This window comes from Phyllobates terribilis, unplaced genomic scaffold, assembly GCF_046119375.1.
Source record: "Phyllobates terribilis strain yellow unplaced genomic scaffold, ASM4611937v1 Scaffold_1__5_contigs__length_1240528914, whole genome shotgun sequence".
Taxonomy (NCBI): Eukaryota; Metazoa; Chordata; class Amphibia; order Anura; family Dendrobatidae; genus Phyllobates; species Phyllobates terribilis.
This window is the reverse complement of record NW_027362761.1, coordinates 95531302-95558663: the sequence shown is the minus strand read 5'-3', so window position 1 is coordinate 95558663 and position 27362 is coordinate 95531302. Positions and strand designations below refer to the sequence as shown.

The window sequence follows — 27362 nt, the reverse complement described above, 5'->3', positions numbered from 1 at the left end:
GCCTCCACAGTCACCAGACCTGAACCCAATCGAGATGGTTTGGGGTGAGCTGGACCGCAGAGTGAAGGCAAAAGGGCCAACAAGTGCTAAGCATCTCTGGGAACTCCTTCAAGATTGTTGGAAGACCATTTCCGGTGACTACCTCTTGAAGCTCATCAAGAGAATGCCAAGAGTGTGCAAAGCAGTCATCAAAGCAAAAGGTGGCTACTTTGAAGAACCTAGAATATAAGACATATTTTCAGTTGTTTCACACTTTTTTGTTAAGTATATAATTCCACATGTGTTAATTCATAGTTTTGATGCCTTCAGTGTGAATGTACAATTTTCATAGTCATGAAAATACAGAAAAATCTTTAAATGAGAAGGTGTGTCCAAACTTTTGGTCTGTACTGTATATATATATATATATATATATATATATATATATATATACACACACACATTTCTATAAATATACACACATATTTCTATAGCTCTATATATACACGCATACATAGATAACACAGACACACAAAGCGACCACTTGGGCAGGTAACACAGCTAGTAGTTGCCTCCAGTGGGTAGCACCATAGCATTGAAGTGCAGCTCCCTTCTCCCTTTGCTCCAGTCCCTTCTGACAGATGTGAGCCGCACAGCCTGATGGAGGTGACGTAGATGACGCTTGGTGGCTGCCCCGTGTGTGGCTCCAGTCATGTGGCCCTCAGCTTCCCCTGACCACAGCCTCTTGCGCTCCGCCCAGTGAGCAGTGAGCGGCCTCCCCATTGGTCAGTGTGCAGAGGCTCGCCGGCTGCCACGCCTCCTGTGCAGCGTGCAGTGTGTGAGCTTGTGTAGTGCTGGAGCTCGCCGGGAGCCCGAGTGATGATCCCCGCCGGCCCCGGAGCTCGCCCTGCCGGCACTAAAATCACCGCTGCTTCTGTCACTGCCCTGATGTCCTCCCCTCTAGCCTCTGACTATCCCTGACTGTTATCTCCACTGAGGTTGTGACTTTGGTGGAACATTGATGCCCTGCGCTCTTGGGAGTGGGGAGAAAAGCATGAGCTGGACTAGCAGGCTGGAGATCGGTATGTACCAGTGTGGGGGTCCTAGGGCAGCTGGAGTCAGGGGCTGCTGCTTTATTATTATATTAGTGAGCAGTGGACCAATACTCCATTATACTGGGCATTACTTTAGTCTTCTGCGCTTCTCACTGGATTAATAGCAGGGGTCACACCTTCTGCTGCTCTCTAGTGAGGAGATGTAATCTCACTTATATAGCGCCATTAATTCCACAGCGCTTTACACTCACTATCATCACTGTCCCCATTGGGGCTCACAATCTACATTCCCTATCATTATGTCTTTGGACTGTGGGAGGAAATGGGAGTACCCGGAGGAAACCCACACAAACAGGGGGAGAACATACAAACTCCTTGCAGATGTTGTCCTTGGTGGGATTTGAGTCCAGGACCCCAGCGCTGTATGGTCTGGGTAGCGAGCCATAGGTACCATCTTACATCTGAATCATAAGGATGATTAGCTTTACTTTTATTGTTCTCTACAGTACATTGCATTTTTTCCGACTTTGTAAATTAAAGGGGTTGTCACGTCAGATATCCTGGGGCATGCGTGATATTGTTGTCACATGAGCGCTGCTATTGGGCTGCTTGTCCGAGGACCATGAGCACGCTGCGGCCGCTGGCTACAGGGCTCACCTAACATAATGTCACATGGGTCCCAGAAGAGCTGACATCCCTGTAATGGTGTCGTTGTGGGAGGGGATAGCTTTTGTTTTTAGTTATAGAATTCCCCTTTAAAGAAGCTCATTGAGTGAGAATTAGGGTATGTTCACACTTGTGTTTTTGATGCATTTTTTTTATTGTATGAGAAATGCAGACTATAGTGGGAAAACTGCAGGTTTGGTGCTTTTTATTTATTTTTTAACCTCTTTTATCTCCATGGGGAAAACATCGGTAAAACCTCTGAAATAGATGCTGCGTTCTTTAAAAAAGAAAATGCACCAAAAGTAAAAAAATGCAAGGCGAAAACTGCACGGTGTGAATGAGGTTCTATAAATGTAATGCATTCAGCTCTTTCCGCCCACACAGAAAAACCTTTTCGTTGCAGCCATTTCTTAGGGTAAATGCGGATTTGCTGCAGAAAATTGACAGTATGCACACTAGCTTAGTTAGTGATATTTTAATAACTTAGTCTACACTTTACGTATACTTCCCTAGCGTAAATCGACCTGTGGTTGGTATATTAAGATCCCCAACATGTCGGTGGTTTGTGCCTAATTATTTGCGGACTTCGCCTTTTGCGGTGCAAAATTTGCATCACAATATGTAACAAATGCGGAAATGTAGCAGAAATAATCACCAATTCGGCAGTGTGCGTTTCCCCCTTATCATTGCACCCTCTGAGGGTAGTGTCACACCAGTCTATAAAGAATCATTCATCCAGAAAACTCAGTGATTTTTTTTCTCACTTATCATCCATGTGCAACCCATTACTTACAGCAGCAGCTATTAATGATTTACAGGGCCATTTCCAGTTTCCTATGTTATAGAATTGCAATGTATCTGTAAGAATCGAATGCTACACCGTGGCTCTCTGTGGCATCCGATTTATGTAATTTTCCACACCCATAGACTTTGATGGGTGAACAATATCTGATTTGTAGAAGAAACTTGTGCATGCTGTGATTTTTTTCACATGCAGATTCGGTCGCTCATCTGCACTGCGCCATTGAATAACATTGGTCCGAGTACGATCTGTTTTTTCATGGACAGCACTCGGACCGGAAATACAATCACGCTAGACATTCAGATTACTTATTATTATTGTTGTTATTAACACATTTTTATTTTTTTAATCTGTAAATATCAACATGATATGGTAAGAATATGGTGCTTGTGCCTGGCATAGTTCGGTAGCTTATCCCCCACCTGACGTGAGTCTTGTTAGAGGACATAGCACCTCCTAGTCTGTAAATACCGACTGGTATACATTAGAGCTGTATACCGATCCTAATATATCTGCCCCATTGTATGGACAGCTTCAGGTGTGTTCACATAAAGGTGTCGGAGTCGCAGCCCCAATGTTAAATATCCTACTGATAGGTCAGCTGTATTTTCTTTGTGGGCAATATAAATCAGCTGCTCTCTGGCGAGTTAAATAGCAGACATCAGTGAGCGTCTTGATGAATACTGATAGTGCTGCCTCCTTCTAGCTGATAACCAGGTTCTGTGAACTCCACCTCCATAAAACAGTAAGCAGAGATAGATCCCGATCTCTCCTGTTCTTTGTTCATATCTAGGATATTGACAGATTACCATGAAAGCAGGTAAAGTCCGAGCTGTCTTAAAGAACCCTACTTGCCCAGTAAGAAACTTTACAGGTATTCCGAAATTCAAGTCCAGGCACAAGATAATGATGACTGATCACTACGGTTATCCATATCGGATTGGTGGGGGTCCGACACCCAGCACTCCCACCCATCAACTGTTATAAGCTCCAAAGACAGCCAGATTTAAACATATTGAAAGGCATGTCACTGCACATTTCCATTCAATGTGTGGAGGCTGCTGACGGTTACTCCACACCAGCTCCAATTCTCTTGAAATGTCATTAATATCTTGTGAAATAAATAGAACTGTCCTATGATAGATGCCTTTTCAGTGTAAAAATTGTAATGAAATTTGACTTCTCTTTTTAAGCTGCCCATAGACATTAGATATTTATTGGCAGATGTCACTGATCAGCCAAATTCTATTGGGGATCCCTAATTCCACACCAAATTAACAACCCCTGATGCTCTACATGAGACAACTGTCATCCAAAAAACGTGGTTCCCAATTGGAAGATCAAGAATCCATTTAAAAGGGAATCTGTTAGAAGGTTTTCACTGCTTAATCTGAGGTAGGGACAGAGAGCCTGATTCCAGTGATGTGTCACTTATTAGACTGTGTGCTGTAGTTTCAATACAATCAGTGTTTTATCCGGAGGAGATGATCACTAGAGGACTACATGTAGTGCAAGACAGTCCAGCTGATGTGTATAACCCCACCCCCACCACTGATTAGCAGCTTTCTGTCAATGTATGGCAGCTTTCTCTGTACTAATCAGTGGTGTGGGCAGGGTTATACAGGGCTCAGCATTCATAGCACTGCTACAGCTTCAATAAAGAAAGCAGGAATTCTATCAAACCTGCTCTGAGCAGTCCAGTAAGTGACACATCACTGGAATCAAGATTTCAGTCTCTACATTATGCTGCTCTCATGTTACTTAGCGAAAACTTACTGACAGATTCCCTTTAGGTTCACCCACTATTTCGTACCTTGCTCCCATTGACTGTCTCTCTTTACACACATACCCCTGTCAGTCTAGGGAAGTGCAGCATGGATAAGTCATCAGGAATGTGCCTTTTGGACTTGGCATCGTAATGAAATATACTGTACATGGCTGCCGTAACAGACCCGGTCTCATTCCGCCTGTGATTTGGTATAAGCTAATGTTTTCCTCACTTAAAACTTCAACCAGTAATGCAGTGCTGCCTCGTTCAGTTGAAGAGCATTCAGCACACTCCTCCTCAAATCCCACCTTACCGGCTCTCTCCTGAAAATTGACAGTTGGTCTAAACTGCCTGCTCTCCAATGCTGCTGGTCTAGGCAGCTTCTGCAGCATCGGAGGAGCGCAGGGGCATTGAAGCTTCAGAGCTGCGCTCATCACCTTAGAGACAGGCTGATAGACTGCGTAGATAGCTTGTAACCTAGGTAAGGAGCAGTCAACTATCAACTTAAAAACCCCCCTGTCCTTGAGAGCGAGATGATTTTTTTTTTAATACCAAGTTAATCGCATTAAATATCCAGATTGGACAACACCAGTGCTTATGCCCTATTGAACAATTAGAGGATGTATGCTTAGGGTGCTTTCACATAGCGTTCTGTGTCCCCGTCGGGGCATACGTCCTAAAATTCTCCGCAAAACGGGGTCTGGACGTATGCTCTGACAGGGCCATAAACTGCAATGGTGGCGGGCAGAGCGAACGTGCACTCTACCGTGCACTTTTTTCGGGAGTGTACGCCCACAGGAGGCGGACACTCAGACGCAGCAGCCTACGAATGAGTGTCTGCCTTTTGTGGGCATACACTCCCGAAAAAAGTGCACGGCAGAGCGCACGTTCGCTCTGCCCGTCACCATTGCGGTCTATGGCCCTGTCAGAGCATACGTCCAGACCCTGTTTTGCAGGGAATTTTAGGACGTATGTCCCGACGGGGACGCAGAACGCTATGTGAAGGCACCCTAATAGAGAGCCATCAAAACAAGTGTCTACGCTGTGTAAGCCCATGCACAGCCATGTATTGCATATGTCTCGCCCAGGGGGATATAGGGGACTCGGTACCCGGGCCTTTTACCTTGTTTAGGATGTCACGGCAGTCGGCTCCCGGGCCCGTACTCTGGGGTCTCTCTTGAAAAGGGGTTTTAGTGTACAGTTTGTCTCGTGACGCCACCTGTGGTTTCCGGTAATAGTTACCAGCGCTGCTGCAGACCTCCGGGGATGATGGGATGGCAGCTGGGATGTTTCTGCTCCCCACAGGCGGAGCGGGCCCCCGGGGCAGTGTAGGTGCAGATGGTGATGCTGGACGTTGTAGTGCAGGAGAGATGGCGCAGCAGGAGTAACTGACAGAGACAGGAGATTCACTTCAGTACCTTTACTGGTGCTGATGTCAGGTACGGTCCAGGGTACTCGGTAGGAAGGGTGCACTTCTGGACTCTCCCCAGTGAGCGGGTATAAGGCCTCCTGGTCCGTTTCTCCCTCTCTCGCTAAGCTCCTGGCCAGCCTGCAACTGGGCCTAGCTTCTGTGTTGTCGTTCTCTCACCTGTCGCTTGGTAGTAGGACCTTTCTCTGGCAACCACTAACCCTAGACGCCGGGGCCTTCGTGGTTCTTAGTCCTGTAAAGGGTTTAGCTTCAGGTCGACCAGCGATCTGTAATCCTCCTGGTATGCCGGTAATCCCTACTGGGTATAGAGGACCCTGTAGGCGCGGACCCGGTGTCCGGTTTGTATTCTGGGGTGAGCCTGTGATGCTCCTCTGCCCCCTTAAATCCTTTCTCCTCTTTGCCTCCTGCCACACTCGGGGCCCTCAAAACACAGCAGCAGACGTGCTGCTCCTTCACTGGTCTCAGCGCCAGCACGCTCTCTGACTTTCTGACTAAACTGACTGCCTAACTCCACCCTCCATTATATATATCCCTAACGGGGCTCCCTCTGGTGGTATGAGGTGGAAGGGTGGAGGTGTTTGTAATGTAGTGAGGGCCTTTTGTGGAGAAGTCCATCCATGCACCCTTTTGGGTCCTGTGGTAGCAGGGTGCCACACATAGACCCGTAAATCCCCCCCAGTGGTAACAGCTGATGGCCAGGGATTGACGCTTGATGATCAGCTGATGGCCAGGGATTGACGCTTGGCGATCAGCTGATGGCCAGGGATTGACGCTTGGCGATCAGCTGATGGCCAGGGAGTGACGCTTGACGATCAGCTGATGGCCAGGGAGTAACGCTTGACGATCAGCTGATGGCCAGGGAGTAACGCTTGACGATCAGCTGATGGCCAGGGAGTGACGCTTGACGATCAGCTGATGGCCAGGGAGTGACGCTTGACGATCAGCTGATGGCCAGGGAGTGACGATCAGCTGATGGCCTGGGATTGACGATCAGCTGATGGCCAGGGATTGACGCTTGACGATCAGCTGATCACTGGAACGACTGAGAGCTGCTTGTCACATTGCAGACGCCTGCGGACACTGACAGCTGTTTTCTTTTCATTTTGCTTTTCTAGGTTTGATATTCTTAGAAGAGATTTTACACCTCAAAAACTGTCAGGTTTCTGGAAAGAAGTTTTTCCTGTTTCAGTAAAGTGCCATTACTTCGTCAAGCAAAGCTCATTGTGTCTTCCGAGTGAATAAGTAATTATATTTGTGCTTCTTCTACAGAGTTTTCTGCCAGTATGACTGAGATTTGACCTAATTTGACTTGACAACGTGTGACAAAACCCATCCTGCTGCCCCAAGATGGCTACGCTTTCTGAATTTGTCACTGAGCCGATCGGCATGATGTCTCAGTCTCAGGTAACGTCTTAACAAAAGGAACAATTCAGAGTTCCATGTATTGCCTAATCACAGTACCCCCTGTTTGTTTTCAAGGAGCCTCACTTGTTAGAAAGACTTCCAAAATAAAGGTGTAGGTGGGTTAGCCTTGCTGATACCATGCCCTTTTATTGCCAGCTCCAGCTTTTCCTTACAGATTTATGACTTGCCAGACTCCAGACTCTGACGTCCCTAATCACTTTGATGTTTTCTACTCCTAAAGAAAGGGCATTAGCTATACCTGCATCAGCTGGCTGCTCCGTCACCAGTTACTTGGAATTGTGAAATGTTATTGGTGTCTGATCCATCACCGTTATACATATAAAACGACAGACATTCTTATAGACACTTTTTTTAAAGTCACCCAGATGAGTAGAGATATAAGAGGGTACTCCTTTTGGCCTCCTAGCTTGATATGGGTAGCGGTTCTCCATTTATGGACTTTCCATAACTTTATGTAGTGCTGAAGTAATGGTGCATTTAGACGTGTTGATTTCTGCCCTTCAATACACAATTAATAAGCACCGATCGACTATATACAAATCGTTCAGTGCTCATTCAGCAGCCTGTTTACGAGCAGAGATATAGATCAATCACTAAGAGTCCATTCACACGACTGCACTAAACGACCGTCCATTGGTAAATATTTGTTTATTTAAAAGCCTGTATGCGTAGGCTGCCATTGTTCTTGGCAGCACCGGTCCTCTTTACACAGGACGATACACTTCACCCAATGAAGGAGGGCATTGCTCGTTCATCAGATGATCGTCAGCCTGTTTACACTGCAAGATTATGATGACATGAGCGTTTCAATGTTAGTGCACCTTACTACGATTGTCCTGTCCCCATGCAGAAGCATGTTACTGGCAGCACATTGCCTGTTCACTGCTAATGGCATTGTTTCATTTTACTGGTAAAAAATGTTTTGCTCGCTGGGTGATCATCAGCATACTTACAGTGGTGGATTATTGGGATCCCTACAAACACTTATTCACTCACTCTAATCATATGAATGCACCATAGTAGGGCTCATGCAGACATCCGTGCAAATCGGGCTGCGGACGGACCGCTAATACATGGACTGGCCCAGGGTCTCCTGACCCGAGTGTGACAGCCTCATAGAAATATATATTACGAGGATGTCAGTCTCGGGCTGGGAGAGCCACGGCCAGTCCGTGCATTGCGGTCCGAGATTGGACTGTAATCCATGGACGTCTGCATGAGCCCTTGCACAGACATCGATCTATAAGTGCAATGTTTGTCTATTTAAAAGATTGCTCTCAGTGGGAAAAACAAGATAATCTTGTAGTAATGATACCTTTTAATTGCTAACAAAAATAAAATAAATGATGTTACAAGGCAAGCTTTCGGGGCAACTTAGGTCCCTTCCTCAGGCATGGTATGGTAGGGACCTAAGTTGTCACAAAAGCTTGCCTTGTAGCATCATTTATTTTATTTTTGTTAGCCATTAAAAGGTATCATAACTACAAGATTATCTGATTTTTCCCACTGAGAGCAATCTTTTTTTCAACTGGCTAACACGGTACCAAACCACTTTTTTGCTTTTGTCTATTTAAAGACCCACAGCCAAAAGTAGAAACTTCAGAGGTGACCAAACACAATCAAAATAATATAACATTTATTGGGCATAGATAAATAAAACATTTGTAATATTGAGTGCTTTCACATTGCATTTAGTTTCACGCTCGGTGGCCCTGTCAGGCATACGTCCAAACTCCCCCCACCCCCAAAACGGGATGTAAGCGTACGTGGCCACAGACTATAATGATGCTGGCAGAGCAAACGTGTGCACGCTCTGCATCATTTTGGGGGGTATACGCCTACTTGAGGTGGACACTCGGACATAGTAGACTGCGTCCGGGTGTCTACCTCCAGTAGACGTATACCCCCGAAAATCATGCACGTCAGAGTCCACGTTCACACTGTCGGCACCATTATAGTCTATGGCCCCATCAGCACATACATCCGAATCCCAGACTGCAGGGGGTTCGGAAGTAAGCCTTGGTGTGGCCACTGAACAGGTGCCTAAACGCAATGTAAAAGCACCCTAATTGATTAAAAGTTGACATTTCTAGGGGATGGGATTCAGGGTCCTTTCTATTATACCATGAATCTGAACTTAGCAGTTTATAGCACTGTGCATATTCAGTAAGTAGTCATAGGCACAGACTATCATAAAATAGTGTGTGTTTACTGATTAGCCGTTAGGGAGGCTACTAGGGCATTGTATTACTATGATCTGCAATTACAATTACCCTCCTATTAAATTGATCCCATTGATAATATATTATTATTATTATTATTATTAACGATAATACTTTACTTGTTTGTATACATTGAGTGTTATGTGCTGGTTACCTTATCTACTCATCTTTCCATGGGCAGGTGTCTAACAGTCAGGCACAGGTCCTGCTTGCCCCCCCCCCCCCGTCTATTTTGATTACTGGTTGGCACATAGGTGAGATATTAGAGTTAGGTACCATCCTGGTTGGGTACACCTTGCCGTGGCTTAATTACTTTTTTGATCCAAAAAAAGGTCATCAGGGTGCCCTATGTTTTTATATGTCACTAATTATGTACTTACTGCAGTGTTTCTACACATCGGTTTTATTCTAGGTTACATACCGTTGTGCTCAAAAGTTTACATACCCCGGCAGAATTTTTCCTTTCTTGGCCTTGTTTCAGAGACTATGAATGATAACAAAAAAACTTTTTCTCCCCTCATGATTATTGGTTGGATGAAGCCATTTATTGTTAAACTACTGTGTTTTCTCTTTTTAAATCTTAATGACAGCAAAAAACATCCAAATGACCCTGATCAAAAGGTCACATACCCTTGTGATTTTGGCCTGATAACATGCACAGAATTTGACACAAATGGGTTTGAATGGCTACTAAAGGTAACATCCTCACCTGTGACCTGTTTGCTTGTAATCAGTGTGTGTGCATAAAAGCTGAGTGAGTGTCTGGGATCCAGACAGACTCTTGCATCTTTCATCCAACCACTGATGTTTCTGGATTGTGAGTCATGGGGAAAGCAAAAGAATTGTCAACGGATCTACGGGAAAAGGTAGTTAAACTGTATAACACAGGAAAGGTATACACAAATATATCCAAGAAATTGATAATGCCAGTCAGCAGTGTTCAAACTGTGATTAACAAATTGAAAATCAGGGGCTCTGTAAAAACCAAACCACGGTCAGGTAGACCAACAAACATTTCGACCACAACTGCCAGGAAAATTGTTCAGGATGCAAAGTAAAACCCACAAATAACATCAGCTGAAATTCAGGACTCTCTGAAAACTAGCGGTGTGGCTATTTTAAGATGCACAATAAGGAGGCACTTGAAGAAAAATGGGCTGCATGGTCGAGTTGCCTTAAGAATGCCATTACCGTGCAAATGCCACAAAGTATCTCGCCTACAATACGCCAAACAGCACAGAGACAAGCCTCAAAACTTCTGGAACCAGGTAATTTGGTGTGATGAGACCAAAATTGAACTTTTTGGCCACAACCATAAACATTACATTTGGAGAGAGGTCAACAAGGCCTATGATGAAAGGAACACCATTCCTACAGTAAAGCACGGAGGTGGATCGCTGATGTTTTGGGGATGTGTGAGCTACAAAGGCACAGGAAACTTGGTGAAAGATGAATGCTGCACGTTATTGCACTCATCAGCCCGGAAGCTGTGCATGGGACGTACTTGGACGTTCCAACATGGCAACGATACAAAACACAAGGCCAAGTCGACCTGTCATTGGCTACAGCAGAACAAAGTGAAGGTTCTGGAGTGGCCATCTCAGTCTCCTGACCTCAATATCATTGAGCCACTCTGGGGAGATCTCAAGCGCGCAGTTCATGCTAGACAGCCCATGAATTTACTGGAACTGGAGACTTTTTGCCAAGAAGAATGGGCAGTTTTACCATCTGAGAAAATAAAGAACCTCATCCACAACTACCACAAAAGACTTCAAGCTGTCATTGATGTTAGAGGGGTTGGTTGTCATTAAGATTTAAAAAGAGAACACAGAGTAGTTTGACAATAAATGGCTTCATCCAACCAATAACCATGAGGGGAGAAATTTTTTTTTTTGTTATCATTCATATTCTCTGAAACAAGGCCAAGAAAGGAAAAATTCTGCTGGGGTATGTAAACTTTTGAGCACAATTGTATATAAATTGAATATTGTAGAAGTTGAAGAGTCCTGGGTAAAGACACTCTGACATCAGCAGGTTCTGCGGATAGTCTAATGTGTATGGGGACCCCCACCAGATGTTGTTTGAGGAGATAAGGATACGACATGTCTAATTTTGGACTGCTGATCCTTACATCCTCTAAGAGAGAGGCCACCGCCAGAGATGTCTAGCAGCATCTCTCTCAGAGAACACAGAACTCGCGCTTCTATGTATGCGAGAGTCGGGTAAGATAGTTGCCGCTGAATAATCAACCTAACCATCAGTCGGCTAACAACTATTTAAAGTGTATGGGGGGCTTAACTCCACAGCTAGAGCAATATACTGCCAAAATTTGGCCACAATATTACTATTATAAGCAAGGGCTTAGTGGTTACACAAAAATGTTATTTCTTCATGCATATAACTGATTCCATTGTATTAAAATCTTGCATGTATCATAAATGCTAATGTCATGTTGTGTAATAATTAATAGTAACCCCAATGTATGCCATTCCCTAGTTTTTCACATAGGACATATATTAGAATATTCTGATTATTTTAGGAACTACCCAAAATAGCATGACCTTTTCTTCAGTTAAAAATAGAATAAGATTTGCTTTTCCTAGAGAAAAAGCATGGCAAGAAGAAAAACACAGTACCTGTTTCCTGAACAGTGGCACTGACCCATCTCATGGTCTCACGGAATCCCTCCTATACGTTAAAAAAAAAAGTTTCCAATATTTGTATACAGTTTGTAAAGTTGTAGTATAGAGCCACTCGGCCATCAAGTCTACAACATGACCCTTGACTTTAGTAGGGTCTTTAACTTTGTAAGTTGGCCACCCATGATCTGCCTGCCTCATTTATTCAGAGTAAACAAACTAATGTCGCCTTGCCCAGCTAGAGAACAGCTGTGCCAGCGAAGGTTGTCCATAATATAATAGTGTGGGTTCACTGCATAGATGACACTGCAGGATTACCATTCTCCTATAACAAGTGATGTTACTATAAAATAAGATTATACTAGTCAGTAGTGAAAACTGAAAATAATCTTTCCTGAGGTCAAAATTTTACTTCATTGTTGTTCTCCTATGTAACACCGAGATCTTGGATACCGTCCAGAATGCCCTGGTTAGGATAATGCAAGGTGCTTGTAATGGATATCTGCTTTTTATTGTAATTTATGAATATACACTGCTCAAAAAAATAAAGAGAACGCTTAAACAACTGAATATAACTCCAAGTAAATCAAATGTCTGTGAAATCAAACTGTCCACTTAGGAAGCAACACTGATTGACAATCAATTTCACATGCTGTTGTCAAATGGAATAGACAATAGATGGAAATTATTGGCAATTATCCAGACACCCTCAATAAAGGAGTGGTTCTGCAGGTGGGGACCACAGACCACATCTCAGTACCAATGCTTTCTGGCTGATGTTTTGGTCACTTTTGAATGTTGGTTGCGCTTTCACACTCGTGGTAGCATGAGACGGACTCTACAACCCACAGAAGTTGCTCAGGTAGTGCAGCTCATCCAGGATGGCACATCAATGCGAGCTGTGGCAAGAAGGTTTGCTGTGTCCGTCAGCGTAGTGTCCAGAGGCTGGAGGCGCTACCAGGAGACAGGCCAGTACACCAGAAGACGTGGAGAGGGCCATAGGAGGGCAACAACCCAGCAGCAGGACCGCTACCTCTGCCTTTGTGCAAGGAGGAACAGGAGGAGCACTGCCAGAGCCCTGCAAAATGACCTCCAGCAGGCCACAAATGTGCATGTGTCTGCACAAATGGTTAGAAACTGACTCCATGAGGGTGGTATGAGGGCCCGACGTCCACAGATGGGGGTTGTGCTCACAACCCAATACCGTGCAGAACACCAGGATTAGCAAAGTCGCCACTGGCACCCTGTGCTCTTCACAGATGAAAGCAGGTTCACACTGAGCACATATGACAGACGTGACAGAGTCTGTTGACGCCTTGGAGAGCGATCTGCTGACTGCAACATCCTTCAGCATGACCGGTTTGGCAGTGGGTCAGTAATGGTGTGGCATTTCTTTGGAGGGCCGCACAGCCCTCCATGTGCTCGCCATTAGGTACCGAGATGAGATCCTCAGACACCTTGTGAGACCATATGCTGGTGCGGTTGGCCCTGGGTTCCTACTAATGCAGGACAATGCCAGACCTCATGTGGCTGGAGTGTGTCAGCAGTTCCTGCAAGATGAAGGCATTGAAGCTATGGACTGGCCCGCCCATTCCCCAAACCTGAATCCGATTGAGCTCATCTGGGACATCATGTCTCGCTCCATCTATCAACGTTGCACCACAGACTGTCCAGGAGTTGGCGGATGCTTTAGTCCAGATCTGGGAGGAGATCCCACAGGAGACCATCCGCAACCTCATCAGGAGCATGCCCAGGCGTTGTAGGGAGGTCATACAGGCACGTGGAGGCCACACACAATACTGAGCCTCATTTTGACTTGTTTTAAGGAGATTACATGAAAGTTGGATCATCCTGTAGTGTGTTTTTCCATTTTAATTTTGGGGGTGACTCCAAATCCAGGCCTCCATTGGTTAATAAATTTGATTTCCATTGATGATTTTTGTGTGATTTTGTTGTCAGCACACTCAACTTTGTACAGAGCAAAGTATTCAATGAGAATATTTCATTCATTCAGATCTAGGATGTGTTATTTGAGTGTTCCCTTTATTTTTTTGAACAGTGTATTATGCTATATTGTGTGTATGTGTGTGTGTGTGTGTATGTGTATATATATATATATATAATATGTATATATCAAAAAAACTGACCAGCACATCCCAAATGTGAACAGGTGCAATCTGCAGAAACTGCATAAGATATATAAAAAGAAAGCGCAGCAGCACTCCATTATGGCCAAGATACATAAAGACAATAAAATGGAGGTTCTTAGCGCATAAATTGGCCAATTCATGTGTGCCCATCAACCGCTGCAAGGTGACCTCCCGTCTGATGGGTACTTCTCTGCCTACGTGCCTCTCTTGGGCTACAAGCCTATAACTCTGGACAGAACATGTCACTTCTGGGCTAAAACACCTACAATTTAAATGGGCTGGTAGAGTAGAATATACATCACCTGCTGGTTAAATGGGGGGAGTGCAAGGTCAAACAGGAGGCACACATGAATTGGCCAATTTATGCGCTAAGAACCTCCATTTTTTGTAAGTAAAGCTTATTGAGTAATAACACAGTTTAAATGAAATGGTTTTATTGTCTTTATGTATCTTGGCCATAAAGGGGCCGCGCGCGCCGTCCTAAGGAGTCCCCGGCCAATGGCCGGAGGACTTCACCATATATAAGGCACCTCCTCCAAAATGGAGGTGCCCGAGCAATGTTGTTGCAAAGCCTTCACTCTGCTTCAGCCCTCAGGTCCTGTTTCCAGTTACCTGCCAGTCACCTGCCAGATTCCTGCTTGATACCTGCCAGATATCCGTTTACCTGCTTGCAAGCCTGTGGTCCGGCGGTCTGCCTTCCGACACCTGTCAGTCTGTCTATGGACCAGCCTGCCCGCTCACCTGGGAGCGCTCCTCTGCTACCTGCCTGCTAGCCTACCTGGAGGCTCCGCCGTCACTTGCCGTGACCTCCTGCCTGTCCAGAGACTCCTGTCTGCTCACCTGGGAGCGCTCATCTGCTACCTGCCTGCTAGCCTACCTGGAGGCTCCGCCGTCACTTGCCGTGACCACCTGCCTGTCCAGAGACTCCTGTCTGCTCACCTGGGAGCGCTCATCTGCTACCTGCCTGCTAGCCTACCTGGAGGCTCCGCTGTCACTTGCCGTGACCACCTGCCTGTCCAGAGACTCTCGCCTGCTCACCTAGGAGCGCTCACCTGCTACCTGCCTGCTAGCCTACCTGGAGGCTCTGCCGTCACTAGCCGTGACCACCTGCCTGTCCAGAGACTGTCCCTGTCACTTGCCGTGAGTACCCGTCCTTCTACCCAGAGACTGTCCCTGTCACTTGCCGTGACTACCTGCCCTTCTACCCAGAGACTGTCCCTGTCACTTGCCGGGACTACCTGCCCTTCTACCCAGAGACTGTCCCTGTCACTTGCCGTGACTACCTGCCCTTCTACCCAGAGACTGTCCCTGTCACTTGCCGTGATTACCTGCCCGTCTTCCCTGGGAGCCACCCGCTTCCTTACAAGGACCGCCCCCTTGTATAGTTGCTCAGAGGTTCTGCCTCCCAGACCCGTTAGTTTGCTCGGGCCATGGAATCCGGTGGCACCCAAGCTCCCTCGCTCTCGGACCTATGTCATGAACTGTCCCGTCAGAGGTCCCAACAGCAGTCCATCCTGAGTCACCTGCGGAGTGTCAACTCTCGCCTGGACACTCTGTCTGCTCCACCTGCAACCACCGCTAGTGTCATGACTCGCAACCCGGCAGCGCCGCTGCCCACCAATACCATGGTATCCTATCCCGGACCCTGGTTTTCTGCACCTCCTCGTTTCGGAGGTGACTCCGCTCAAGCTCGGGGCTTCATAAACCAGTGCACCCTGCACTTTGAACTCTTGTCCCACCAGTTTATCTCCGACCGGTCCAAAGTAGCCTTTATCATGTCCTACCTCACGGGGGAGGCTCTGGCTTGGCTAAATCCTCTGTGGGAGAGAGGAGATCCCCTGGTGTCCGACCTGCCAGCCTTTCTCACGGCTTTCCGGAAAGTCTTCGACGAACGCGGACGGAAGACCTCATCCGCATCGTCTCTGCTACGCCTCCGTCAAGGAGATCTCACCGTGGGCCAATATGCCATACGGTTCCGTACCCTTGCTTCGGAGCTGGCCTGGGATAACGACGCTCTGGTGTCTGTCTTCTGGGAGGGTCTGTCCTGCCGTATTAAAGATGAACTCGCCGGTCGGGACATTCCTACCACTCTCGACGACTTAATAACACTTGCCACCCGGATTGACATCCGATTCCAGGAGCGCGCCAAAGAGGTTACCCGTGAGAGGAGGTTTCCACGTCTAGCCCCCACCTTCCAGAAACCCGTCACTCCCTCCATTACTCCCCAGGCACACTCACCTGAGCCTATGCAGGTCGACCAGACCAAGATGGTCAAAACCCGTCAAGACTTACGCCGTGCCGAGGGGAGCTGCTTCTACTGTGGCAGTAAGGAGCACCAGATCCGTTCCTGCCCAGAGAGGTCGGGAAACGCCTGTGTCTAGGATCGCTCCGAGAGGTCGCCCTAGACATAAGTAAACCCTCTCCATCTCTGATGCTGTCAGTCTCTATCACCTGCGGAGAGAACCGCTATTTCGAACTGGCTCAACTTGACTCAGGAGCTGCTGGAAATCTCATTTCTCAGTCTCTGGTAGAGAAATACCGCATTCCCACCAAACCTCTGGCCGTACCTTTATCTGTCGCCGCCGTGGATGGGGGCCTCTTACCACATCCCATTCAACTCATCACCGAATCCATAACTCTGCAGGTGGGAATGCTGCATTCTGAGAGCATCTCCTTTCATGTTCTGCCTGGACTCTCTCACGCACTCTTGTTAGGCCTACCTTGGCTCCAGAAACATGCACCTGTGCTTGACTGGCAGACCGGAGAAGTCCTTCACTGGTGACAGGACTGCCATAGGACTTGTCTAGTTCCCGTTCATCCTGCTCGTCCTTCTCCTACCCCAGTCAGTCTACCCGGTCTACCGGTTCCCTATTGGTCTTATGCGGATGTCTTCAATAAAAAAGAAGCAGAGACATTACCCCCTCATAGACCATACGATTGTCCAATCGACCTGATTCCCGGCTCTACTCCTCCCCTTGGGCGTATCTACCCTTTGTCCGCAGCGGAGACCCGGTCCATGTCCGAATATATTGAGGAGAATCTGGCCCGGGGATTTATCCGGAAATCTACCTCCCTGGCGGGAGCAGGCTTCTTCTTCGTCAAAAAGAAGGACGGCTCACTCCGTCCATGTATAGATTATAGAGGCCTTAACCAGATTACAGTGAAGAATAAATACCCCCTCCCACTCATTCCTGAATTATTTGACCGCCTGAGGGGGGCTAGAATCTTCACCAAACTGGATCTCTGTGGGGCGTATAACCTAGTCCGTATCCGTCAGGGGGATGAGTGGAAGACGGCATTCAACACCCGGGACGGCCACTATGAGTACCTTGTAATGCTCTTCGGTCTCTGTAACGCTCCTGCCGTCTTTCAAGAGTTGGTCAATGACATCTTCCGTGACCTTCTCTACTCCTGCGTGGTGGTGTACCTGGACGACATCTTGGTCTTCTCTCCGGACCTTCCTACTCACCGGAGGGATGTTCGTCAGGTCCTGCTCAGGCTCAGGCAGAACCACCTCTACGCTAAATATGAGAAGTGCAACTTTGAGCAGACCTCTCTTCCATTTCTGGGCTATATAATCTCTCAGACCGGCCTACAAATGGATCCTGAGAAACTGTCTGCCATCCAGAAGTGGCCCCGAACAGAGGGGTTGAAGGCTATTCAGCGGTTCCTGGGCTTCGCCAACTATTACCGCCTCTTCATACCGCACTTCTCTTCCCGGACTGCCCCTATCTCTACGCTCACCCGTAAGGGTACTAATCCCAGAAGATGGCCGCCCGAAGCTGAGGAGGCCTTTCTTTCCTTAAAACAGGCCTTCTCCTCCGCCCCGGTGCTGCATCGTCCGGACGGCAACAAACAATTCTTGCTAGAAGTTGACGCTTCCTCCTCCGGAGCCGGGGCGGTACTTACCCAAAAGTCATCTTCCGGGAGAATGGTAACCTGCGTTTTTTTCTCCAAACTCTTCTCCTCTTCTGAGCGCAACTATTCTATTGGAGACCGTGAATTGTTAGCCATTAAGCTGGCACTGGAGGAGTGGCGTTACCTGCTCGAGTGGGCTCTTCACCCGGTAATAATTTACACGGACCACAAGAACTTGGCTTACCTTCAGAGCGCCCAGAGACTTAACCCGCGCCAAGCCCGGTGGTCCTTGTTTTTTGCCCGCTTTGATTTTGTTCTTCATTTTCGCCCGGCAGACAAAAACATCAAAGCTGACGCCTTGTCCCGATCCTTCCTGGTGTCTGATCTAGAGGAGGAACCTAAGCACATCATTGATCCCGCCAGAGTAATGCAAGGGGCTCCCGTGAATCTAAATCGTCTCCCTCCCGGTAAGACGTTTGTAACTGTACCTGATCGGAAGAAGGTCCTACACTGGGGTCATTCGTCTAAGCTAGCTGGCCACGCCGGTCATAAAAAGACCCTCCAGCTCATTACCCGGCATTACTGGTGGCCTACCCTGCACAAGGATGTAATAGACTTTGTTTCTGCCTGTGTGTCCTGCGCCCGCAACAAAGTTCCGAGACACCTGCCAGCCGGTCGCCTTCTTCCTCTTCCAGTACCTGCTGCCCCGTGGCAGCATATTGCTATGGACTTTATAACGGATCTTCCTGTCTCTGCCGGTTGTACGGTCATTTGGGTGGTCGCTGATCGCTTCTCCAAGATGGCGCACTTCATTCCCCTGCCGGGTCTCCCGTCTGCACCCGAGCTGGCTAAAGACTTTATCCGCCACATCTTCCGTCTCCATGGCCTGCCCCTCCACATCGTGTCAGATTGTGGGGTTCAGTTCACCTCACGCTTCTGGAGAGCCACATATAAGTTGCTTGACGTCACTCTGGACTTCTCCTCCGCTTACCATCCACAGTCCAATGGTCAAGTGGAGTGGATCAATCAGAACCTGACCAGTTACCTCCGGCACTTCGTTAATGCCCACCATTCGGACTGGGTGGATCTCCTACCATGGACCGAGTTCTCTTACAATAATCACAAGAGCGAATCTTCCTTCAAATCCCCGTTTTTTGTAGTCTTCGGTCAGCATCCTCAGATCCCATTTCCCGTCTCCACCTCGGTGGACAATCCGGCTGCGGAATCTCTCGTTCGCGAATTCTCCTCCATTTGGGAGAGTACCCGATCCGCACTCCTTCAGTCGTCCGAACGGATGAAAAAACACGCTGACAAGAAATGCCTGGATCCTCCACAATTCCGTCCTGGAGATAAAGTCTGGCTCTCGTCCAAATATGTCCGGCTCAAGATTCCCTCCTACAAGTTAGGGCCTCGGTTCATCGGCCCACTGGAAGTTATCAAACAGATCAACCCGGTGGCCTATACATTAAAACTCCCGGCCAACTTACGGATCCCTAACTCCTTCCATGTATCTCTCCTCAAACCCGTGGTACTTAACTCTTTTTCCAAGTCTACAGGTACGCCTCCTGCTCCGGTTTCCGCTGAGAACGAGTTTGAGGTAGAGAACATTCTGGCCACCAAAAGGGTAAGAGGAAAAACCTTTTTTCTGGTAGATTGGAAGGGGTTTGGTCCTGAGGAGAGAACGTGGGAGCCCCGGGAGAACATCCATGCCCCTCTCATCCTTGATAAATTTCTCTCTGGCCTAAAAAAGGGGGGGCCTAAAGGGGGGGGGGTACTGTAGCGTCGGCGTCCCTGCCTCCTGCTAGGCAGGGACGCTGTTCCCCTCACCTCTCCGCTCTGTGTCCGGCGTCTTCCTCCCGCTCTGCTGGCAGCGCGCGCTGCTTCCCGGCCACGGTGCTTAGGACGCGCGCGCGCGCCCCCTCTCTTAAAGGGGCCGCGCGCGCCGTCCTAAGGAGTCCCCGGCCAATGGCCGGAGGACTTCACCATATATAAGGCACCTCCTCCAAAATGGAGGTGCCCGAGCAATGTTGTTGCAAAGCCTTCACTCTGCTTCAGCCCTCAGGTCCTGTTTCCAGTTATCTGCCAGTCACCTGCCAGATTCCTGCCTGTTACCTGCCAGTCACCTGCCAGATTCCTGCTTGATACCTGCCAGATATCCGTTTACCTGCTTGCAAGCCTGCGGTCCGACGGTCTGCCTTCCGACACCTGTCAGTCTGTCGATGGACCAGCTTGCCCGCTCACCTGGGAGCGCTCCTCTGCTACCTGCCTGCTAGCCTACCTGGAGGCTCCGCCGTCACTTGCCGTGACCTCCTGCCTGTCCAGAGACTCCTGTCTGCTCACCTGGGAGCGCTCATCTGCTACCTGCCTGCTAGCCTACCTGGAGGCTCCACCGTCACTTGCCGTAACCACCTGCCTGTCCAGAGACTCCTGTCTGCTCACCTGGGAGCGCTCATCTGCTACCTGCCTGCTAGCCTACCTGGAGGCTCCGCCGTCACTTGCCGTGACCACCTGCTTGTCCAGAGACTCTCGCCTGCTCACCTAGGAGCGCTCACCTGCTACCTGCCTGCTAGCCTACCTGGAGGCTCTGCCGTCACTAGCCGTGACCACCTGCCTGTCCAGAGACTGTCCCTGTCACTTGTCGTGAGTACCCATCCTTCTACCCAGAGACTGTCCCTGTCACTTGCCGTGACTACCTGCCCTTCTACCCAGAGACTGTCCCTGTCACTTGCCGTGACTACCTGCCCTTCTACCCAGAGACTGTCCCTGTCACTTGCCGTGATTACCTGCCCGTCTTCCCTGGGAGCCACCCGCTTCCTTACAAGGACCGCTCCCTTGTATAGTTGCTCAGAGGTTCCGCCTCCCAGACCCGTTACACATTCTCTTGATGAGCTTCAAGAGGTAGTCACCGGAAATGGTCTTCCAACAATCTTGAAGGAGTTCCCAGAGATGCTTAGCACTTGTTGGCCCTTTTGCCTTCACTCTGCGGTCCAGCTCACCACAAACCATCTCGATTGGGTTCAGGTCTGGTGACTGTGGAGACCAGGTCATCTGGCGTAGCACCCCATCACTCTCCTTCTTGGTCACATAGCCCTTACACAGCCTGGAAGTGTGTTTGGGGTCATTGTCCTGTTGAAAAATAAATGATGGTCCAACTAAACGCAAACCAGATGGAATAGCATGCCGCTGCAAGATGCTGTGGTAGCCATGCTGGTTCAGTATGCCTTCAATTTTGAATAAATCCCCAACAGTGTCACCAGCAATGCACCGCCACACAATCACACCTCCTCCTCCATGCTTCACGGTGGGAACCAGGCATGTAGAGTCCATCCGTTCACCTTTTCTGCGTCGCACAAAGACACGGTGGTTGGAACCAAAGATCTCATATTTGGACTCATCAGACCAAAGCACAAATTTCCACTGGTCTAATGTCCATTCCTTGTGTTCTTTAGCCCAAACAAGTCTCTTCTGCTTGTTGCCTGTCCTTAGCAGTGGTTTCCTAGCAGCTATTTTACCATGAAGGCCTGCTGCACAAAGTCTCCTCTTAACAGTTGTTGTAGAGATGTGTCTGCTGCTACAACTCTGTGTGGCATTGACCTAGTCTCTAATCTGAGCTGCTGTTAACCTGCGATTTCTGAGGCTGGTGACTCGGATAAACTTATCCTCAGAAGCAGAAGTGACTCTTGGTCTTCCTTTCCTGCGGCGGTCCTCATGTGAGCCAGTTTCTTTGTAGCGCTTGATGGTTTTTGCAACTGCACTTGAGGACACTTTCAAAGTTTGCCCAATTTTTCAAACTGACTGACCTTCATTTCTTAAAGTAATGATGGCCACTCACTTTTCTTTACTTAGCTGCTTTTTTCTTGCCATAATACAAATTCTAACAGCCTATTCAGTAGGACTATCAGCTGTGTTTCTATCTACCAGACTTCTGCACAACACAACTGATGGTTCCAACCCCATTTATAAGGCAAGAAATCCCACTTATTAAACCTGACAGGGCACACCTGTGAAGTGAAAAGCATTTCCGGTGACTACCTCTTGAAGCTCATCAAGAGAATGCCAAGAGTGTGCAAAGCAGTCATCAAAGCAAAAGGTGGCTACTTTGAAGAACCTAGAATATAAGAGATATTGTCAGTTGTTTCACACTTTTTTGTTAAGTATATAATTCCACATGTGTTAATTCATAGTGTGAATGTACAATTTTCATAGTCATGAAAATACAGAAAAATCTTTAAATGAGAAGGTGTGTCCAAACTTTTGGTCTGTAATATATATATATATATATATATATATATATATATATATATATATATATATATATATATATATATACAGTTATATGAAAAAGTTTGGGCACCCCTATTAATCTTAAGCTTAATGTTTTTTAAAAATTGGTGTTTTTGCAACAGCTATTTCAGTTTCATATATGTAATAACTGTTGGACACACTAATGTTTCTGCCTTGAAATGAGGTTTATTGTACTAACAGAAAATGTGCAATCTGCATTCAAACAAAATTTGACAGGTGCATAAGTATGGGCACCCTTATCGTTTTCTTGTTTTAAATACTCCTACCTACTTTTTACTGACTTACTAAAGCACTTTTTTGGTTTTGTAACCTCATTGAGCTTTGAACTTCATAGCCAGGTGTATGCAATCATGAGAAAAGCTACTTAAAGTGGCCACTTGCAAGTTGTTCTCCTGTTTGAATCTCCTCTGAAGAGTGGCATCATGGACTCCTCAAAACAACTGTCAAATGATCTGAAAACAAAGATTATTCAACATAGTTGTTCAGGGGAAGGATACAAAAAGCTGTCTCAGAGATTTAACCTGTCAGTTTCCACTGTGAGGAACATAGTAAGGAAATGGAAGAACACAGGGACAGTTCTTGTTAAGGCCAGAAGTGGCAGGCCAAGAAAAACATCAGAAAGGCAGAGAAGAAGAATGGTGAGATCAGTCAAGGACAATCCTCAGACCACCTCCAGAGAGCTGCAGCATCAACTTGCTGCAGATGGTGTCACTGTGCATCGGTCAACTATACAACGCACTTTGTACAAGGAGAAGCTGTATGGGAGAGTGATGCGAAAGAAGCAGTTTCTGCAAGCACGCCACAAACAGAGGCGGCTGAGGTATGCTAAAGCACATTTGGAGAAGCCAATTTCTTTTTGGAAGAAGGTCCTGTGGACTGATGAAAACAAGATTGAGTTGTTTGGTCATACAAAAAGGTGTTATGCATGGCGGCAAAAAAACACAGCATTCCAAGAAAAACACTTGCTACCCACAGTAAAATTTGGTGGAGGTTCCATCATGCTTTGGGGCTGTGTGGCCAATGCCGGCACCGGGAATCTTGTTAAAGTTGAGGGACGCATGGATTCCACTCAGTATCAGCAGATTCTTGTCAATAATGTTCAAGAATCAGTGATAAAGTTGAAGTTACGCAGGGGATGGATCTTTCAGCAAGACAATGATCCAAGACACTGCTCCAAATCTACTCAGGCATTCATGCAGAGGAACAATTACAATGTTCTGGAATGGCCATCCCAGTCCCCAGACCTGAATATCATTGAACATCTGTGGGATCATTTGAAGAGGGCTGTCCATGCTCGGCGACCATCAAACTTAACTGAACTGGAATTGTTTTGCAAAGAGGAATGGTCAAAAATACCTTCATCCAGGATCCAGGAACTCATTAAAAGCTACAGGAAGCGACTAGAGGCTGTTATTTTTGCAAAAGGAGGATCTACTAAATATTAATGTCACTTTTCTGGTGAGGTGCCCATACTTATGCACCTGTCAAATTTTGTTTGAATGCAGATTGCACATTTTCTGGTAGTACAATAAACCTCATTTCAAGGCAGAAACATTACTGTGTCCAACAGTTATTACATATATCAAACTGAAATAGCTGTTGCAAAAACACCAATTTTTATAAAACATTAAGCTTAAGATTAATAGGGGTGCCCAAACTTTTTCATATAACATGTGTGTGTGTGTATATATATATATATATATATATATATATATATATATATATATATATATATATATATATATATATATATATATATATATATATATATATATATATATATAATAATTTTTTTTAGCATTTCTCCAATGCTGCATTATTTTACATGTATATCGTCTACTAACAAATGAGAATATTGTGTCCTCTTAGTTACTTAAATTCTTATAGGAAAAAATATAACCAACGGATTTTAGATATATTTTTCCTCATAGTCTGTAAGCTTGCGAGCAGGGCCCTCACTCCTTTCGATATGAGATATTCTTATTCTGTATTGTCTGTATATGTCCCCCCTAAAATTTGTTAAGTGCTCCGGAATATGTTGGCGCTATAAAAATAAAAACTTATTATTATTATTGTTATTATATATTATATAAATGCGCATGTAGGTCTTTGAAAGACAAGTTCAGGAACACCTTTACTTGGCCAGTCAATGACTGACTATCTATTTGTAGAACTGAAGCCTCTGTCACGCCAGCTCTATTCTCTCCCCAGTGCTGCCTCCTCATGCTTCACTGGCAGCCTCTATGCAGTGTAACTTCATGCAAAGGAGCCTTTAGTCAAGCAGGAGGAGGCACCACTGGACGGGGGATAGAGCTGGAGTGACAGAGGTTTCAGATCTACATCCTCATTTGCATATCAATTCAAATACTGATTTCTTAGTAACATAGGAACAGACTGGCCATGTAAAGGTTTTGCTTGTCTGGTCTTTGAAAGAGCTACATGTGCATATACTGTGGTATATATTTCTTATTCTTTTGCATGTTTGTCACAATTAAATGTTTCAGATCACAAAACAAATTTAAATATTAGATAAAGGTAACACAAGTAAACACAAAATGCAGTTTTTAAAGGGAATCTGTCACCATTTTGGAGATATCAGTCCTCTACTATGGGCATACAGGGTATAGAAAAGTAAATCTATACATACCTGTATGGCCCATAGTAGAGGTTTGATTGCAGAGAAAAGCACTTTAATCAATTCTATTTTGTACAGGCTTGGCGTCCGGGGGATGCCAAGTAATCCCTGCCTATGTGCTTATTATTCCCTCCCCGCCTATATACTTAGTTATCATATTCCCACCCTCCCCTGCACGTCACAGGGCCCTGTGATGTGCACTGTGCTCCCTGACTTCCCAGGCATGCGCAAAGCGCCGCTCACATAGAATGTGGTTTGCTTCATCCCGGCTCCGTCTGCCTGTGCACAGACTTAGCCGGGATAGAGCGCGCTTTGCTTCATCCTGGCTCCGTCTGTGCACAGTGTGCTGAAAGTTATTTTTGTGTGTGGTTATTTCTGCTTATAATATAAAAAATTTATTTATCCCTATGGCCGTTGTCTGTGTCAGGTTCCTACAGTGTTAACTGCGAGGCCGGCCGCTGGAGGGGAAGGAGAAAGGCGGCCTTATAGAGGAACGAGTAGGAAGGTTTTAGGGATATACGAAGTAAGTAGTTAGCGTTGAGTGATTTGCTTCTTTTTTTGGAAAGACTTCAGTTACAGAGAGAAACCAAAATCATATGGGGGTTTTGGCTGGTACTCAGGTTGGCCTCCTGGCTGACAATAAGTGAAGGTTGGCACTGTGGCACATAGGGCACTGTGTTTATCCCTTTTTTGGGGTCAGTGCCGTAGCCGTTATCAATAGTAGTTTAATATATGTTTTCTTTTATTCGCTTGAAGTTTTATGGTTTCTTTTGCTATGCTCTAATGGGTGTTGGAGAATGGAAAGCTGTCAGGGGTCTCGTCTCTCTGTTGGTGGGTTTCTTCAAATTATTCTTAAGAGCTTACAATCTATGGCATGAATTTGTTTTAGCATCTGACCCCGTTGCCACGTCAATGCGCCTTCTCGCCGGCTTTGTCTTCTGGAGTGATGTGATGGTCATTGTGTCTTGCACAGCACATTCACAAGATGTGATTTATTGAACTGTGTAAAGGAGTACAAGGCTGTTCTGTTCCGCTCTTGTATGTGATGTCGTCCTATGTTGATGACCGTGCCTGTTTCAGACTAAACAAAAGCCCTTGAATCACTTTCTGGTGGCTGGATATTGTGTCATATTCTGGACTCTATAAGGGTGGGCTGACGTGAAACACTTCTGGTTTGTTATGGGGGGCTCTATATGTATTTTAACTCCTCCTGACCCTACAGTGTGGTTTCTGACAGCCATGTATATTCCTGATGTATTTGTGGAACATTTGACTTAAATTATAGCAGAAAGTGATGCCAAAAATTCCATCTGAATCTAAATAGTGAATCTGATCCTGTGTGTAAAGAAGAGTGGTCTCGGTCTGTAAACTGTTCTATTTAGTAGGTTATAGGAGGAAGGATCAGCTATGTGGCGGTGCATGCGGTGTATACACTGCACATACTGGTATTGATATATGAGCAAAGTTTTACCAAGTTTCGGATGGCTTGACCTGAAATGCTGCCTGTAAGACAATGACAAAGTTCACGTGTTATTTCAGTAGCATCCGGCTCACAATGAACCTAGAATGTTTGTCAGTGAGCATGATCTCTTCTGTATAGGTCAGCACTCCTTACTGTCATATATAGCATTTTACCTGCTGCGTGAAGCTTTCTTGTATAGATCACCATTATGTGCACGACTCCATTATTCTTCTGCTACAGCAAGAATACCCACGTCATGCATGAGAGCCTATATTTTACAAGGGAAGGGAAATTCCTCTTGTGTCCCTTACGCTCTGTGACGAACAAGAAGCCGCCACATAAAGGTGATTATTCTGTGTCTAGTGACTTACAATATGTGTCAACCAGTGAGCCCTAGGAGACCTCTGTCTGTTCAAGTGACTTGACGCTTAATGCCCCCATACACATTACATAGCAGTTGGCCGAACAATCTTTTAGCCAACAGCCGTCTCCCCTGACTCCCCCATGCACATTAATACTGGGCTTGGCTGATTGCTCCTGTGTTCTCAGAGAGAGAGCCACTGCCAGACTCTTATGGCAGCAACTTATCTTCAGGGAAAACAAAAAGATCAGACGTTGAAATTCTGCAGGCTAGACCATTCTCTCCCACAAAATCATCTGTCAGGAGGACCCCCATACACATTGAGCTATTGCCCAATCCTGTCAATATCAGGGGGTTTGGTCGACTTCAGTCTAATCTGTTTGAGGGCTTTTACTTGTAGTCAAAACTTAAGGGGTATTCCCATCTCCAAGATCCTATCCAAATATGTAGTAGGTGTCATAATATAATACTGTATTAGCAAATACCTGCAATTAGAAATGTAGTATAGTTCTTCTGATTCACTATGTCGCTTACCTCATTTAGGGCATTGCAGTAGCTTAGGTATCCAATGTGAGATAATTTTGTGAGATGCACCTGCATATAAAT

General features: G+C 46.3%; 1 protein-coding gene across 6 annotated transcripts in view; it reads left to right on the top strand.

Moving 5' to 3' along the window:
* LPAR1 (lysophosphatidic acid receptor 1) overlaps positions 1-27362 on the top strand; it is a 205278-nt gene that overhangs the window by 134834 nt on the left and 43082 nt on the right. For 5 of the 6 annotated variants that reach the window (XM_073664790.1, XM_073664799.1, XM_073664761.1 and 2 more), the window contains one exon: positions 6969-7103. In XM_073664790.1, the coding sequence (XP_073520891.1) occupies positions 7047-7103 (57 nt within the window). In that variant the 5' untranslated portion in view covers positions 6969-7046. Of the gene's footprint in view, positions 1-809; positions 1062-6968; positions 7104-27362 lie in introns of those variants that run through there. The other variant, XM_073664807.1, reaches the window with a different exon arrangement.